General features: G+C 37.6%; 1 protein-coding gene across 1 annotated transcript in view; it reads left to right on the forward strand.

Annotated features, from left to right (window-relative positions):
• The first annotated feature begins 870 nt into the window (after positions 1 to 870).
• The window catches only part of LOC150095645 (glutathione S-transferase theta-1-like), a 30,147-nt gene continuing 15,957 nt past the window's right edge, over positions 871 to 15,060 (forward strand). The window contains exon 1 of the mRNA XM_090410021.1: positions 871 to 1,031. Coding sequence (XP_090266147.1) covers positions 920 to 1,031 — 112 coding nt within the window. The 5' untranslated portion in view covers positions 871 to 919. The remainder of the gene's footprint in view (positions 1,032 to 15,060) is intronic.

Consider the following 15,060-nt stretch of genomic DNA (forward strand, 5'->3'; position numbering starts at 1 on the left):
AAACTTCGGTTATCAGAATATTATCTTAATACTCTACTCACGCTGGCTCGAGAACATATAAATTCCTTAGCTAAACTGAGTTTGGCTTTCTTTGTGTAGAGACTCCATACGAAACTTTTTAGCTCCGATATGTCACTCGTTCTACCCATGTTTAGTAAATGATTAACTGAAATCCACGCTCAAATGATTCCTCACACACGAGTCAGTCCCGCAGCTACTGAAATATATGCTATTTGTATGCTCTCCTCAAAACTAATCGGGAAAATTTGGCATATTCTAATATTTTGAACCCCGTTAAAAATTATTCTAATTTTGTGAATATTTTCAAATAACATTTTCTTATAATTTATATTACATTTTTACCAATAATTACTTTCTACGCAATAAATTAGAATTGCAAATCATTCAACACATTTTCTTTGATTATTCTAATTTTTTGATTCGGTTGGGTATATAAATGAAATTGCGTGTGTTCATTGAAAAAAAAAAAAAATTCTGTGTGAGATCGGTTAACTCGATTTCTGAAAAATACATATAAAGATTCCTCCATCGCGATGAGAATCGAACGTCATAATATCCCATCATTTTTCTAATATGCTAGGGAGGCATATAAATTTTAGTAATTATTTTACAAACAATACCAATCATTAAACTATTTTTGTGCATATATTTTCTTATATATATATTGCATATATATCGCATATTATTTTCTTATACACCCCTAAAATTTGACAGAGAATTAATAAAAAGTTGAAAGGAATTTTGCGGATTTTCTTAAATTACAGGGGCAAGGTCTTTGCATTTTTATAACAGGAAGGACGGCACTGTATACTCATCCACTTGAAAATATAAGATAAAAACACCTTCTGCACCGCAGAAGTCATTTTCTGTGTAACTTCGCTTATTTTGTATCAGTAAAATGACTCTGAAAGTTTATTACGATTTGATATCTCAGCCGTGCAGAGCTTTATTGCTGCTTTTAAAGGCGAATAAAATACCTTATGAACCATGTGTAATTGCACTACGAAAAGGTATACTTATTTCTTTTTTGCTTTTTTAAACAGCATTTTATTAACAACGCTACTTATCCAGTACAATGTGACCGGGGAAAAATATTTCCGGACATATCAAAAATTTCGTAACAAGCAATTCCTCCTTTCTCTACACTATGAAAGAACCACAAAAAAGTTTTTACTGATCGACCTGTTTTACAAAAATATCGAACTTTGAAAAGTGCACTCTTTTGTGGTTTCAATCTACCATGTACGCGTCATGGTAGATTGTATCCTACCTATGATGGCGTCTTCCTACGCTCAGGCGGCGTAGCTCACCGGAGATTTGCTATTCACCTTTTTGCAAAATAGGAAGCGTGGATAGGCGTTTTGAAAAAAATGCAAGCAGAAAGCGTAAAATTAGATTCACTTTTAAGGGAATATAGATTTGGAGAAGGCATGAAATTACTTTCCCTATATTTTCTGGTTGCGTTCTATTTTTAAATGTCTGCCCATATACTTTGCAGTATATCCCCTTGTAAAAATACGAAAATTAATTTCATGCATTCTAACAGCGTTTACTAATTCTGCATGTTTTCTAGTCGTATATGTTCTTAAATGCCTATCCATTTCTCCTTGTGGAAAAAAAAAAAAAAAAAAAAAAAAGGATACAGGGTAAACAATTAGAAGTAAATGCAACTAGAAAGCGTGAAATTAGTCCCACCTCCAGTTAAGTAACCTTCCAGTAATGGGTAACATGTGGCATTCTTGTTTGTTGGAGACCAGTGCAATTCCTAGAATTATACCTTTAGGTCTTGAAGAGGTCTCTAATTACAAGGTTCCTCAATGATAAAGAGGAATAGCGCATACTCATTGAAAAGGGGGGGGGGGTTGTTTCCCCCAAAGAAAAAGAAAACACTAGAAAATTTTCCAAAAATCTTTTCCTAATTAAAATTATTATTATTTTTAATTTATGTTGTGTTGTGGCTTCTCTTTCTATACTACTTATGAATTAGTGATCACTGCAGATGCTCTGTCATAGGTCATATACGATGATTAGTGTGTGTTCTCAAATCGTCTACTCAACCCCCCCCCCCAAAAAAAAATGAAACCCTGAGTGCGCTACTGCACAGAAGATAGGATTAGAAGTCGCTGATAGTAGGTCACTTACATAAGCCAGTAGGAAAAAGTACAGAGTCCTGGAGTATTGGTGGGGAAATCTGAGAAGAGGAAACCATCTACTGTGGTTTACTCTTCTTTGATCAAGAAGGAAGTTGGCAACCCAGTTGCAAATGCAGAAGGCTGATCAAAAGCATGTGATAATGTCTGGCATGAAGGCCAGACCTTACTTATCACATGCCTTGGAAATGTTGAGAGCAATTGCATGAGTCTCCTCATAATAAAATTTAATGGAATAAATACAGCACAAATGGAAATAATTAAACAGCGGGTTTAATCATTTCAGTATATTGTCTCTGTCACAGAAACAGAAAAATATTACATTTTAATATTGTAATAACATGCAAAACAATAAGTGAAAGAAATTAGACTATATATATATATATATATATATATATATGTTAAAGATACCAAGCAATTTTAAACCTGGTTTTACTCCATTTCCCAAGTAAGCAAACAGACAAACAAGTCAAGTTTGCACCTGCAAGTGTTGCAAGTCTAGCTGATCCTACAGGTAGTGCAAGACCAAGGCAACTCATGGTAAAAGTAGAATAAGCTCTGATCACTAATCTTAATATTTACCCTTAATGCCAAAACACATCTCGTAGAGGAGATGTATGATGTTTTGTATTAAAGGCAAGGGGGCCACTACCCAGACCGGTTTCGACCTTTATTGAAGTCTCATCAGTGGCAGCCAGGCTAGAAATACCAAGATTTAAGTAATACAGAGTTTTAGTAATTTAACATTTATTATACCCAAGGTAAAATACTTTCTACATTTATATCTCCTCCTGATATTTTTATTTAATAAGGTTAAAACACCTTATGGTAACTTGTTCTGGTAAAATACTTATAAGCTCTGTATTAATAAAATCTTGGTATTTCTAGCCTGGCTCCCACTTGCCTTTAATACAAACCATCATACATCTCCTCTACGAGATGTGTTTTGGCATTAAGGGTAAATATTAAGATTAGTGATCAGAGCTTATTCTACTTTTACCATGAGTTGCCTTGGTCTTGCACTACCTGTAGGATCAGCTAGACTTGCAACACTTGCAGGAGCAAACTTGACATGTTGGTCTGTTTGCTTAGTTGGGAAATGGAGTAAAACCAGGTTTAAAATTGCTTGGTATCTTTAACATTTATTATACCCAAGGTAAAATACTTTCTACATATATATATATAAAGACTGTCCAATGAGGAGAAACCTATATGGGTGCTGTTGGCTAGCCTTAGATGTTTGGCTAAGAATTAATGTTTCCCAAATCTTGAGAAGTTCAACACAACCGTATATATTAAGATAGGCTGGTTTTTTAAATCTGTTACAAATTTTCTAAAATGTCTTTTAAGTTTGTGCATGTTTCTTCAACCCACTCCATGGTTTGAGTCAAAAGGGGTGTTGTGACTGGTAGATCAGCTATGGATCGACAATAAAATCCATAATAATGCCAGTCCCTAATTAGTTGGTGTGTCTCTAGGTATTGTTGTTTGCTGATGACTACCTTCTCCATAATTATAATTATTATTATTATGATTAAGGACTGTGTAGCTTAGTGGAAGTGGTACTTGCGTTCTCTGTGCTTGGCCACTCGAAGTTAGACCTAGGTTCAAGTCTAGTTGCTGACTGGAGGAACTTTTTCTAAGCCTATCTTTGACCGGTTTCCAAGTTAGTTGATCTCTAGCATGGGCAAGTGGGTTTTCCACCTGGAAACTCGGGTTTTTTGTCCCATAAACTCAGGAAAATTGGCCGTAGTACCTACATTATTTCAGACAATAACATATCCTGTTAGGGTTAGGTACCAAGAGATGGCAACACTTGTTTGCTGGTCTCTTCAACAGTAGCTGCCTATAATTAGTGATAGACATGGGCCAGCTCTCTGATTGGCTAACGGTGGAGATTGAACTGCCCACTCAGTCTCCAAAAGGGTATAAAGGCCTCGCCTACTCCCTATTAGGAAATAAAAGGTATTAGCTGATTTATTTTATTATTTATGATTAAAGACCACACAGTCTTGTGACTGTGTGGTCTTTAATCATAAATAGTAACTACCTCTCAATGGTTTAAATGTCTCAATCATACCACTTCTCCTTCTATCTACCAAACTCTATAGTCTACATTCCCTCATGGGACACCCTAGAAAACACAGTATATTATACCACTCCTTGAACTCATTCACTGTTCGTGCTCTCATCCACTATCAGACATTGAAGTCCACAGTTCAACTACCCTCCATGCAAGAAAAAACACTCCTCACCTCTTGCTCACAGCTTCCTTTCATAACTTCCAGGGATGGCCCCCTTGTCCTTGCACCTCCCTGTTCAACCAAACGAAAGAACTCCCCAGTGTCAACCCTGTAACTACCTCTCAACGGTTTAAATGTCTCAATCATACCACTTCTCCTTCTATCTACCAAACTCTATAGTCTACATTCCCTCAGCCTATCCTCATAACTAACATTGTACAGCCCTGATATCATCTTTGTTATCAGCTTTTTCTGCAATTAATTTATCTCCTTCAAATCCTGGGGACCAAATTTAGCACAATAGTGCAGGTGTGGTCTGATCGGAGCTTTATATAATGCAATGACAACTCTGTTATCTCTGCAGGTCAGCATCCTTCTCAGTATTGCAGCAATCCTCGGAGTTACTTTAACCACCGTTGTGATAGATATGGTCCCTGAATTTCAGGTTTCTATAACTCATCACTCCAAGCTCTGTTGCCTCCCCCACTTCCTTCAGTGTACCTCCAACAGGGTATGCAGCCTCTCATCGATGGATCCCAAACTTCAAGACTTGACATTTTGCTGCATTAAACTGATATCACTAATTCATTTTCCCATCTGTCCAGTTTATTCATATCCTATTATAAATGATCCCTCATTGTTACTGATAACCCTTCCCAGCTTCACGTCATTGCATACAACTGAATATTATCCTAAAACCCATTGACATTGTCATTGGTACAAAGATTAAACAATACAGGTCCCAGTATTGAGCCCTATGGGATCCCACTTCTAACTTTCTGCTTCCTTGATACTGCTCCCTCATACACAACTCTCTGATACCTATCAAACAGCCCTTGAGGTGGATATCACTAACCTGATATCCAAACTCATATACTGTAGCTTAACTAACAGCTTATCATGTGGCATCCTGTCAAATGCTTTTGTAAAATAAAATAAAAATTAATTAAAATTAAAAGGGGGGGGTCAGAATATGCCTTTCTCTCATCAACCGCTCGTCACTTTATTATAAAAATGACAATCAGATTACTAAAAGAGCACCCCTTAACAAATCCATGCTGACACTCACAGATAACATTACCCTTATCTGCCCAATGCTGTAAATGATCCCTCACTAATTTCTCCAAAATCTTAGCATAACTACTGAAGAAATACAAACTAGTGTATAGTTTGACACTTCCATTCTACTACCACCCTTATGCAATGATACCAGCTTATCCTTCTTCCACTCCTTGGGCACCTTTCCCATGGCCAGATTTTCATTGAAAAGCCAGATTCTCTCAAAACCCATGGTGAAATCCCATCCAGTCCCATTGCTTTATTGACATTCAAAGTACTCAGTATTTGAAACACACTCACTGGAAATTATGATCAACTTAGGAGAATACTATCTTTGGTCCCATGGTATCAGTTACTGAATGGGAAAAATATCAGCACTGCATGGGAATCTTTGAAAATGTACTTAAACGAAGTGGTATCTAAACACACCACTTCATTTAAGTGGTACCTAAGTTCAAAGAATAAATAGGGTGGGAATGAAATGGATGTGCAACCTTATTAAGCAAGAGATCACAAGAAGTTGATGTGGAAAGCATATCATGAGAATAAGAATGAGAGGAGTTATTATTATTATTATTATTATTTGACACCTCCAGGGAGTCCAAAGACTCATCGAGGAAGAGTGTGCCAACAGCATCGAACGATTGGGCCCCTTCCAACTACTAACCGTGCTCAAACTTACTTAACTGAGCCATTAGTAGCAGAGGCTCTACCAATCGATCAACCTTTTGAAAATAAGTTGCTCACTTCGCTAAGATATATCAACCAGATGTATGTAACATGGTGCACAGTGCTACTATTGCATTGGATGAAGAGCTGTTGCATAACACCTAGATAAGAATTTGTCAGTACGGGCAGATGGAATATCGGCACATTTGCTAAAGAAATGTTCAGCTGAATTGGCTAAGCCTTTTATATGTTTGTATGGGGGGGGGGGACTGGAAAGCTCTGATAAACACCCAGAACAAAAATGATATTAAAGCAACTGATATAAGCACAGGAAAGAACATACTAGTAGCAGAGTTATGAAGGTAACTTATGTTCTTATATTCTCATATGTTATTTCTTGTGGCTATATCAGTTGCTTTAATATCATTTTTGTTCTAGGTGTTTATGAGAACTTTCCAGACTCTACTGACCTATCAGTATCTCTGGTGTGGTGGTGAAGATTTTAAAGAAGTTGGTAAGAACTTGCATACATAAACGGGTAGACAAAAAAGCTATACTCTGCAAGGAGTAGCATGGGTTTACTAAAGAAAGGCCATTTAGCAATTTGCTCATGTTTTATAACAATGTTACGGCCGAGTTGGATAAAGGGAATGGATGTACTATGATAATGATGGACTTTTGCTAAGGCAAATTTGATAGGATACCACACAAAAGATTGTTGCATAAACTGGATAATATGGGATTGGAATATAAACTCTTGACTTGGATAAGTGGAAGGTTGACAGACATCAAAAAGTGATATTTAGTGGATGTGAATCTGCCAGATCTGAGGTGGCTAGTGGTGTACCTCAGGGCCATTGTTGTTTGATCTATACATTAATGACATATGGAAGAGTCTAACAGGTAATGTGCAACTATTTGCCAATGAAGCAAAGATAAGCAGGGTAATCAGGGATGTTACTGATATCGAGCACTTATTGACTGATTTGAATAAGCTGAAATTTGCACAAATAAAATTGTCTGCCAGTTTAATATTACTAAGTGTAAAGTTATTCACTTTGGCATGATGAGATTTCCAGTGGCATATCATATTAGTGGGTTATGCTACAAGAAACTGATGAAGCTAGGAATCTTAGCATAATTGTGGATAGGAATTTGAAGTTCAAAAGCCACATAGCACAAATACAAGTCTGAGGATAATTGTCGATATTGAAGCAGACCTTGACATGTAAGGATGAGGAAGTTATTTTGCCTCTTTATAAGGCCTCGATAAGACTGCACCTAACTACTGTGTGCATGTTTGGTCTCCCGAGTTCCAAGGGGATAAAAAAGCTGTGGAAAGGGTGCAAAGACTTACAAAGATTGTATCCAGATTATGGGATTTAGCTGTTGAAAAATTTTCCACTTGGTTATATTATAAATTAAAGATGCCAAGAAATTATATTCTCGGTTTCATCCTTTATCCAAATGTAAGAATTTGCACATGAAGTAACTTCATGCCAGGGCAACTCTAGAGGTTAATGATTTCACATCAATTGCCTTAGTATTCCACAATGCAACGCACACATCCTCACAAGCATATAGAATGCTATGCATTATGGGAAGGGCCACTATCCAGACCGGTTATTGAGTTATTGAGGTCTCATCAGTGGGAGCCAGACCCAGAATTACCAAGATTGAAGTAATGCAGAAGTCATTTCTTTTAAGCTTACACGGTGATCCGAATGCATTTTTGAAAATTATGGAGACAACTATCGTGTTTGAATAAAAACTTTAGTTTATAGATTGAATGTTGTATATATGTGTAATAATGATGTTATATAATTTATAGCATTATACATGTCTGTAGGGATATGTTGTTGCATTATGGGATTCTATTGATGTGAAGTTATTAGCCTTTATATACAAGTTGCCCTGTCACGAAGTTACTTCATGTGCAAACTTTGTTTGCTTACACTTGGATAAAGGATGAAACCGAGAAAATAATTTCTTGGCATCTTTAATTTATAATATGGCATTTGCATTATGAGGACAGATTGCAAGTATGTGGATTACAGACTCTGGTTAACAGGAGAAAGAAGGATGATATGATAGAGGTCTATAAGACCTCTATCATATCATAACTTCTGAATGGGTGTTATAGGATATTGTATGATGAAATTTTTTGTTATATAGAGGGTAGGAAGAGAATATGGGGCTATGGAAGTTAAGAAAGGGTAAAATCTAGATTTTCTCTCAGAGAGCAGTGAGTGGAATAGTTTCCTTTTAGTAGTGAGTGCATCTAATGTAAATGAATTTAAGGAAAGGTATGACAGCTGGTGTGAGTGATGTATAGCCTCTCTCAGTGAGTCCTTGACTCCCTAGATCACAGATAATAATAATAAAACATCGGAAGATTGTCAAATAACATACAAACCAAAAAGGCCTTTTGTCCTGATGCTCCCCCCCCCCCCCAACTGTACTTAAAAGTACAGATGGGGAGAGGACATCAGTACAGTTAGTACAGTAAGTACCCAGCTTAAGCAAAATTTTTCTAATCACTTTCTGGTGAAAGATCAAAGGCAGTGTTGAGTGTTTGACTGGAGGAGAAGTAAGAAGCCAAGAGGTTGGCCTTTTCTATCAGTGATAATGGAATAGTACCATTTGGGTGTAATAGTGGTCAGAGTGGTGTTGAGCAGAAATTATAGCCAATAGCTCTGGCTGGAGCCCAAAAGGCATGGTTGCCATTTGGGCAGGATGCAAGGTTCCTGCTTTTAGCTCTCTAAATCAGTTTTCGATGTGAAGATAATTTTCTTAAAACTATTCTGGGATTTGGTTTAGGCTGTATACTGTATTGTTTATTGCATTTCTCCACTCAGTTGATAAACCTTGCAGTATTCAAACATCCCAAGCTTCAAGATAGTCTACAACCAATTATCACTTACATGCCATTCTTCAAATTGACAAATGAATGTCAATTTGCTTTTTTTTTTTTTTTTTTTTCAATACCTTGGTTAATACTAACTTTAGAAAACAAATCAAATCCCTCTTTTTGAATTTTCCTGAGTTTCCTAAATTTCCTGAATTTTGAAAGTTGTACACAGCTACACCACTTGAACTGCCAATTTGTCTAATCTTAGAATACTGTTCTCATATTTGGAATACATCAAAAATTTCTTGATTCTGTCCAAAAGAGGATGGTTGAGCTAATCATTGATTCTTCTCTCTCTCTCATACCAACTCATTTCCAATCACTGTCTTACAGCATACTCTCTTTTGGCTTTGTCTTTTCTGCAGATACTTCCATGGTACTGTTCCACTAAAATGGCATCCATTATATTGGCCAGCCTGGTTGGCCAAGTGGTTAGCATATCCACTCTCCAGCCAGAAGGCTGCGGGTTTGAATCCCGCTGTTGGCATGGATGTTTGTGATTGTCTGTGAAAAATACTATTAATGGTGGTTGGCAGTAGATGCTGTTCATGTGGTGGAGATAGAGAGCTGTAGAGTAGGTGCCCTCCCTCGATGAGTCTTGGGACTCCCTGGAGGTGTCAGTAATAATAATAATAATTATTATTCCTCTAATTTCTGCAAAGAAATGAGATCCATCAAACCTGTTTCTTCTTCACTTTCATTCTATTTGCTGTACTTCTATTCTCTGCATCCTCATGAGATGTTCTTTAAGGACTACAACTGCAGCTATTCAGAAACATTATTTGATATCCTCTCTCTTTGTTCCTGTCCATATATCACTAATGGGTTCTGCAACCTCATATCAGCTTATTGCAGGAAGGTACTCTACTCTGCTACATACATCTGTCTCTCCTCCTCCTACTTATTTCTCCTATTACACACAAAAATCGTCACAACTACACATGCAATTTACAGATTTTGCAATTTTTCTCCGAGTTTCTGGAAGAAAAAGCCCTGCTACTTCTATGTGAGATTGGCTAACTCATCTTCAAATGAAAAAGCACACATATAGGTTCCTCTTATAATGATGAGAATTGAACTTAAGCCTTTCCAATCAAAGGGTTCAATATGCTGTTGTTCTTCCAATTGCACTATGGAGGCACTTACGTGAAATTGAGTTTAAAAAAATTATTTATTTAATTTATTTTATTTATTATAGACCAAGTAAGGAAAACATTAATCAGAAACTATATCCAGGATATCACTGATAGGATCACCATCTAATTGACCAAATATATAATGCCTCTACTTTCCAACCAGTAGGTCAGGTTTGAATACCACTAGAAACAAAAGATGTTTAGAATGTCTTTAGGCAATAGTGATAGATCAATTTCATCACCTGGTACAAGACCACCTTCCTTTTATCTGAGAACCAAGGTGGGTTCCAAAAGTTCCATGTTTGGTATCAAAAATAGTTTTCCAGTTTATTATTATTGTTATTATTACGGGTATCTCCATGGAGTCAGTAGACTCATCGCGGGAGACCCAAATTAGCAAAACAATATCTGTCATATCTCTTCTTGAATTCATTTACAGACGAAGAGCTCACAACTAAGTCAGGCAATGAATTCCACTCATTCACCACCCTCCAGGCAAAAAACCTTGTTCTGACACCCTTGTTAACCACACTCTTCTTTAATTTCCAGGGATGACCTCTTGTTCTTCCATCACTATCACACAGCTGAAACATTTCTCCTGCATCAATCTTATAAAAACCTTTCAGTAATTTAAGCGTTTCTATCATATCTCCTCTTCTCCACCTATCAACCAACCTCTGCAATCGACAACTCTCAGTCTATCAATATAGGAAGCATTTTTTACATCACTTACCAACTTAGTCACTCTTCTCTGAACCCTCTCCGCAGCCTCCTCATCTCCAAGGAATCCAGGTGACCAGACCTGAGCACAGTAATCCAAATGTGAAAGTATCAATGCTTTATAAAGGGGAATAATAACCTCTTTATCCCTGGATGTCAGTGTGTTCCTCAACAACCAAGTAATCCTATGTGCAATCTTGGACACCTTAGCAATGTGTCCTCTGAACTTCATCTACCTATCTACCAACACCCCTAAGTCCCTAGCCTCATCAATCTCTTGGAGTACTGTTCCATCAATGTAGTACATAGCTGGTAATCTTTTAATCCGAAAATGCATGACTTTACACTTTTCCACATTGAACTGACATCCATTACCTTTTGCCCATTCTACCAGCTTATTTAAATCATCCTGCAAACTTTCATCAGCTTGCTTTTTTATTGCACTACCCAACTTTGCATCATCAGCAAACAACTGAATATCTCACTGTAAGCCATTTCCTATATCATTTATATACAAATTAAACAACAATGGTCCAAGCACAGAGCCCTGAGGCACACCACTGGTCACCTGCCTCATCCTGGACTCGGCTCCTCCATACACCATCTTCTGGTATCTCTCCCTGACCCATTTTCCTATCCACATCACCAATTTAGTATCCATTCCCATCTGCTCCAATTTGCGTAACAGTGTTCCATGGGGTATCCTGTCAAAAGCCTTAGCAAAATCCAAAAGTACCACTGTGTAGCCAGTTCCTTTGTCCAACTCAGATGTCATCTATTATGAAAAGTTAATAGATTGCTAAGGCAGGATCTACCTTTAACAAAACCATGTTGGCCACTATAGAGTACCATATCCTGATCCACCCATTCTTGAATTTTGTCTTTAACCAACTTTTCCAATACTTTTACCACTACTCCTGAGATGGTGATTGGTCTGTAATTAACTAACGCAGTTTTAGAGCCACCCTTATGCAAAGGAACCACTTTGCCTAACTTCCACTCCCTAGGGAGCGGAAGTTATGCAAAGGAACTTAAATTAAATATCCAAGTAAGAGGGGTTGACAATTCATTTGCACATTCATGCACACCCAAGCTAATATTCCATCTAAGCCTACAGCAGTGTTTGCATTTAAATTTTGCAATATATTAAATACCTCTGATTTCTTAGCTTCAATTCTCACATTAGTACAGGTACAGAAATATCCTCACTCGGGTGATAGACTTTTGAAAAGTGATCACTCAAAAACTCTACTATTACATCTGATTTTGTCACCTCAATACCATCAGCACCCACTAAAGTTATCCTTCCAAAGTCATTCTTCCTTTTACTTGCCACATAGCGGAAGAACTCTTTGGGATTACCGTTGATCTCTTTGGCTAAGGTCTTCTCATAATCTGATTTAGCTTTTCTTACTAACTGGTAACCTTCCTAGTTTGAGCCTTGTACTGCTCATGGGTGTACTGATCGCCTTTCTCCTTGTAAATTCTCCATAACATTTTTTTTTTTTTGCAGGTCAAGCTTGATACTACTGCTCATCCATCTAACGCCTGCCTTGTTTGACTTCCTGACCATGGGGACACAATCTGATATTGCTTTCCTCAGATACCCACTGATTTTATCCCATGCACTGCTAACATCTTTCCCCTGCAAGCTCACTCCGAAGCTTGTTATAATTGCCTAACCTGTAGTTCCATATATACCCCTTCTTAATAGAAAAATCCACAGATTTTGCAATCTCCCAAGTCAATACCACATGATTGCTTTCACCAATTGGAGGTAACGAGGACACCTTACTTATGCATATATCCTCTGAACCAATAACCAGATCCAACACTCTCACACCACGTGTCCCTTCAGTTATGTGCTGTTTCAAGAAATTATTTCGTAGAAGATGTATGAACTCCATTTCCTTTTTGCTATGTGATATTTCCTCCTTCCAATTTGTATCACCGTAGTTAAAATCCCCAATAATAATCACTAAACCTGCACTCATTGCACTAATTTGCTGATGCATGAATTCAATATCTCCCCCTGTACTCCCTGGCCTATAGCAGCATCCAACTGTATATTTGGTTGCATTGGTCACTATTTCGCACCAGAACGTCTAAAATGAACTCTCATTTACATGTCTATTCTATCATCTTGATATACTACTTTCTTTGGCTGCAACACATCGGCTATCATCAACAGTACTCCTCCCCCTGTTCTATCTTCTCTATCCTCCCTGAAAATACTGTACCCATCATATTCAATTCCAGTGACCACATCTTCTACTGACAGCCAAGTTTCACTAATGCCTACAACTTTTGGTGAGATTGCACTGACTAATGCCAAAAATTCTTCTCTCTTATTTCGAATGCTTCTTGCATTGGTATACAAAAATTGCAGATTCCCTCTAGATCTTGTACCGGCTTTAGAACTGATATATAAGTCACTAATTTCAGTAGTTCCATGCCAATTTTTATCCCCTCTCTTCTGCAATTTATTCTGCGAATAACGATCAATAAATATACAATCAGTGCTAAAGTTTCTCTCTCTTACACTCAACCTTTTCAATATTAGTTTCCCTGCCCAATTACTTCAACTGGTTCAGAAAACAGTAACTTCTTCAATCGCTTATGTCCTTCCATGTTCAGATGCAGCCCATCTCTAGCATACAACTGTCTTTTTCCTTCGAACACACTCCAAACATCAACAAATTCCAGACCTCTTTTTTTGCACATTCTTGCAATCATATCATTCATTATCATCGCTCGTCTACTTAACTCATAATTGTCAAAACGAGGCAGTACACACACTATCCTCCCATTGACACTTTTCCTCTTCACAATATCTAACAATGTTCTTAAATCTTTTCCTACCCAATTTATACCACCACTCAGGTCATTTGTACCCCCCCATAACTATCATCTTGTCTGCTTCATGCCCTCTCTTTATTGCTAAAGCCGAGGCAGCACACACACACACTATCCTCCCATTGACACTTTTCCTCTTCACAATATCTAACAATGTTCTTAAATCTTTTCCTACCCAATTTATACCACCACTCAGGTCATTTGTACCCCCCATAACTATCATCTTGTCTGCTTCATGCCCTCTCTTTATTGCTAAAGCCAAGGCAGCACACACACACACTATCCTCCCATTGACACTTTTCCTCTTCACAATATCTAACAATGTTCTTAAATCTTTTCCTACCCAATTTATACCACCACTCAGGTCATTTGTATCCCCCATAACTATCATCTTGTCTGCTTCATGCCCTCTCTTTATTGCTAAAGCCACTCTTTCTATTGTCCCACCAGCCAAGCACTCCTCATGCATACCACTCTCCATACCTTTAATCATAGAATCACCATGTATCTTACCACTCTTAACTTCATTCAAGTCCACACAAGCGTCACTCATGGACTCATTTTCTACACTATTCAACATGACTCTCCCAGTTTCATTACTCAACGCTCTATTACTTATCCCCCCCCACTCTCACGACATCTCATTTCTTCTAGGCCTCTTGTGGTTTTATTTTGTTGACTCCCAATCACTCCCATACTATTTATTACTACATCATTCACCAAAGACTCACCCATACGTAATCCTGTTCTAGTTACGTCAACTAAAGTAATCTCTATAGTCCTAATTTCTCTGTTTAACACATTAAATTCAGTTTTAACTTCCTGTATCTCCTTACTGAGCACTTCCAATTCCTCATGCAGAAAATAAAGGTCATTTTTCATTTTCATGAACTCCCGCTGAAGTTATTCCACTGTGGTCCCAATGTCAGCTTCCATTCCTAAACGCTCCAGCCTATCCCGACACTTCTCACATACATCGACATTTTCGTTCTTCTCATTTAGCCAGACCGACCACAGCTCCTTCATTCTTCGGCGCATACATGTAGCAGTTTCCGCAACGTATCCATTGCGAAAAATCTAACGCAAAGCCAGCCTTTTGTGTAGAAGTAGAAGTCCTGCATGCTGCTGACGTACATTTCTTGTTGGACGCCATCTTTACACGTTGAAATAGTGAAACAAACGGCAGCGAAAACACAATATATACAACACAGTTCCAAACAAACACTTGTGTCTAACCGATGCACAACTGCAGCACAATTTGAGACAAAAAGCCACACTTTATGTAACTCTTAGCA

Source organism: Typopeltis vanoorti, chromosome 20 (assembly GCF_054136105.1).
Source record: "Typopeltis vanoorti isolate ZY-2024b chromosome 20, IOZ_Tvanoo_1.0, whole genome shotgun sequence".
Lineage (NCBI taxonomy): Eukaryota > Metazoa > Arthropoda > Arachnida > Uropygi > Thelyphonidae > Typopeltis > Typopeltis vanoorti.